The sequence below is a fragment of the Frankliniella occidentalis genome, unplaced genomic scaffold, assembly GCF_000697945.3.
Source record: "Frankliniella occidentalis isolate FOCC.00 unplaced genomic scaffold, Focc_3.1 Scaffold205, whole genome shotgun sequence".
NCBI lineage: Eukaryota > Metazoa > Arthropoda > Insecta > Thysanoptera > Thripidae > Frankliniella > Frankliniella occidentalis.
This window is the reverse complement of record NW_026267331.1, coordinates 404,950-408,333: the sequence shown is the minus strand read 5'-3', so window position 1 is coordinate 408,333 and position 3,384 is coordinate 404,950. Positions and strand designations below refer to the sequence as shown.

The 3,384-nt window shown below is 57.1% G+C and overlaps 1 protein-coding gene and 2 non-coding genes across 3 annotated transcripts; 1 reads left to right on the top strand and 2 right to left on the bottom strand.

Moving 5' to 3' along the window:
- Positions 1-745: 745 nt before the first annotated feature.
- Positions 746-818, bottom strand: Trnar-acg (transfer RNA arginine (anticodon ACG)). Its single transcript has one exon. It is a non-coding gene; the product is annotated as a tRNA-Arg (tRNA).
- A 38-nt stretch (positions 819-856) lies between these two features.
- On the top strand, positions 857-3,078 carry LOC113217790 (dual specificity protein phosphatase 3-like). Its single transcript, XM_026437848.2, has 4 exons — positions 857-1,353; positions 1,744-1,951; positions 2,041-2,264; positions 2,693-3,078. The coding sequence occupies exons 2-4, from the start codon at positions 1,776-1,778 to the stop codon at positions 2,968-2,970; spliced, it is 678 nt and encodes a 225-aa protein (XP_026293633.1). The 5' UTR covers positions 857-1,353; positions 1,744-1,775; the 3' UTR covers positions 2,971-3,078.
- A 7-nt stretch (positions 3,079-3,085) lies between these two features.
- On the bottom strand, positions 3,086-3,157 carry Trnaq-cug (transfer RNA glutamine (anticodon CUG)). Its single transcript has one exon. It is a non-coding gene; the product is annotated as a tRNA-Gln (tRNA).
- Positions 3,158-3,384: the final 227 nt, after the last annotated feature.

Below are 3,384 nucleotides of genomic sequence, written 5' to 3'. Positions count from 1 at the left end.
AGTAGTCGTGGAAATCTATCAGCAGCTGCCAACTTAAAGCCTCGACTACAGTCGCCTCGTTATAGACTATTCCGGCGGGAGCGCGTAGAAGACTCCACCCGCTCCACCACGTCCTTTTCAATGCGGAATGCAGACTTGGTCACGCTCCCAGGTCCCAGCACATAAGAGCCCCGCGGCCGACTCGGCCGCTATCGCCCGCCGATTGCGCACACACAAAAACACAAATAGGATAATGCTGACGGGCTTTTTTTCTCCCGATGCGGAGTGCGGAGTGGTTTGGTTCGGGTCCGCGCCAGCCCCGCGCCGTGCCAGCTGGTAGTGGCCCGGCGGGGTGTGATACGAAGCACACCAGTTCATATAGCAAGTGACGAGGTGGCCGAGTGGTTAAGACGTCGGACTTCAGACTCTATGAGCTCTACCCGCGCGAGTTCGAATCTCATCGTCATCCTTGGTTATTATGTTTTCCTCGTAACTTTATTTTGAAGATCTATAGTACATGATTCTATTCAGCGACCCATCTAAATACTGTTCAATTTTCAGATAAGAAACCACGATTTGTAATCATTGCTGGCATTACTTTGATTTTGTTGTTTGGTTCTGGTTATTTAAATATTAAAAAATGCAAAACATGTCATAAACATTGTTTGTTTGTTTTTCAGTTTAAAAACTTTTATTTCTCAGTCGAAACTTGGTCTTAATTGAAGACAACCAACAACCAACGAGGCAAAAAGCAAAATATGAATTCCGATCCTGCCAGGATTCGAACCTGGAATCTTCTGATCCGTAGTCAGACGCGTTATCCGTTGCGCCACAGGACCGCTCCTATACTGTGTCGGGCCGCGGACGGCACTAGTGCTGGCGAATCCCTCGACCGCATCGACCCCTCCTCGGCGGCCGTACTCCGTAATGAGCGGGCGAGTTTCCGAAGGGGATGGGTCGTCGTGCCGTGTCGCGCGCGCCGACAGGCAGCCTTACAAAAGGTCAGGTAGGGGTCCGCGCACCTCGCGCACCTGGCCGGGGAGGGGATCGCGTCGTTGCGCGTAGGATGGGCTGCCTACCGCGACGGGGCGTGGCCGACAAGGTGCATTCTCCGACGCGAGTCGACTGGGTTGCCTACCCGACGGGCTGAGCGCACCCAACGTTGCAATGCGCAAGATATTTTACAGGGGTAACTCTCCTTTTTGCTGTTCCCTCCTTCAGCGCTATCGCTACAACAATGGGACGCTAGCAGTTGTTTCAATCACACTTCGCTCCATTCGCATTCTAGTTTTCGGCCCCGGGATCAAAATTTTCAAGTATATAAAATAAAAAGCAACAGTTCGACCCTCGTCGGTGGATCCCTTGTGTGTGTGCGTAAGTACCGACCAGTTGGTGGTATGGGTGATGCAAGATGCCTCTGAGGACGTCGCATGTCCTGGGCGCCCCCAGCTCCTCTCCATTGCGAAACGCGTGGGAAACAGCTGGGGGCGAAGGTAGCGAGGGCGATCTGAACGCAGCCCGTGTGCTGCCATCACATTCATAAATGACACGTAAAGTGTCTTGTTTACGTTATTGAACGAGACAGTCCGAAAAAGTTCACCTACGAATGACTTGTCAAAAATAATAAAAATAAATGAAGATAACCCAACCTTCAAGATTATGACCCGACGAGACGACGCAGCAGCTTCGCGGATTACTTGTCCAGGCGGCGACATGTCGTGCTGGAAATGAGTGGCGATGACCCTCGGTGGCGTGTGATTCCAGGAGAGGCAGAGGAGGACTTCCCTCGCTCCAGGATGTCGTGGGGCCGGGAGGTGCGCGCCGAGGACCTCATGGAGGTGCTGTTCACCGAGCTGCCAAGGCCGGCGCCCATCCAGCTGCCGGGCTTCCAGAACTCGCCGCGCACCTGGAACCGCCGGAAGCTGGGCCTCGACTGCGACGAGGTCTACCCGGACATCTTCGTCGGCGATGCGTCAGTGTCGAACCAGGGGCCTGACAAACATTCCGCGTGCGGTGTCGTCAACGGCGACCTAACCCCGTTCTTTCGTCCCCGCCATGCAGCGCCACGGTCCGCGACAAGCAGTACCTCAAGGAGATCCGCATCACGCACGTGCTGAACTGCGCCGAGGGCCGCCGCGCCGGCCACCTCAACGTCAACGGCTGGTACTTCCAGGACGCGGACATCAAGTACCTGGGGCTGCCCCTCGATGACATGCCGTCCGCCAACATTGAGGACTACTTCCAGTGCGCCGCGCACTTCATCGACTGCGCCCTGTACCACGGAGGTGCGGATATAGTAGTATGGTCGTCGAGAACCTCAGTACGGCACGGCCCGGGGAGAGGAGAGGGGGGGGGGGGCACGGTCCACTGGCTGGCGTCAGAAACAAGCCCCCATCATGACAATCAACGCACAATTACCCATCGTTCCCACTCCCTGATTAATCTCGCACCCGCGTTAGGTTCCCGCCTTGTTGGTAAACACAAAGGAGGCCCCGGACCCGCGCTTGTTTAAACTACATTTCCCCGCGATAGCTCAACCACGGCAACCGCTATGGTCGCCCCCCCCCCCTCTTTCCTTCAAAAATTACGATCCGAACGGATAGTCTTTAGTGGGCTTAGCGAAGCGAGGCGAAACAAAAACAAACTACACTGCGACTCCCCGCCTCCCCGCCGACGACGCGACGTGTCTCCTGATCCCCACCACACATAACAGGCCGCGTGTTCGTCAACTGCATGATGGGCGTCTCGCGGTCGGCCACCATCGTCATGGCCTTCCTGATGCTGCGGCGCGGGCTGGGCGCCGTGGAGGCCGTGCGCACGGTGCGCCGGCGCCGCGACGTGTGGCCCAACGCGGGCTTCCTGCACAAGCTGGCCGAGCTGCACAACCGGCTGCGCCAGGCGCGCCAGCAGCAGCAGCGCTGCAACCAGCGCAGCTACTTCTACCTGCCGCTGCCGTACGCCTCCATCGGCGCCCCCATGGCACAGCCGTAGACGCCTCACGACGTCGTCGCCTCCCCCGTCGCGGAAAATTTGGTGACAACTTTTCTAAATTTTTAAAAAAGGTGAAAACACGCCAGGTAACAGAAGAAAAGTGTAATAAAATTCAAGGTTCCACCGAGATTTGAACTCGGATCGCAGGATTCAGAGTCCTGAGTGCTAACCATTACACCATGGAACCCGATGAACTCTTCTCTCCCCAGTAACGGTTATGAATGGGAGGCTTACGTGGTCCCGTCTCGCGGTGCGCGGGGCCGCGGCCGGCCGCCGACGGGGCAGTCACGTGGCCTTCGAGAGCTCCCCCCTCCACCTCTGCTGTCCGAGCGGATAGGGCGTTGTGCGCGCGTGGCGTGGCGCGCGGGGACTCTACGTGGGCCATGGTCGCCGTCGACGTGGATCGTCGAACTG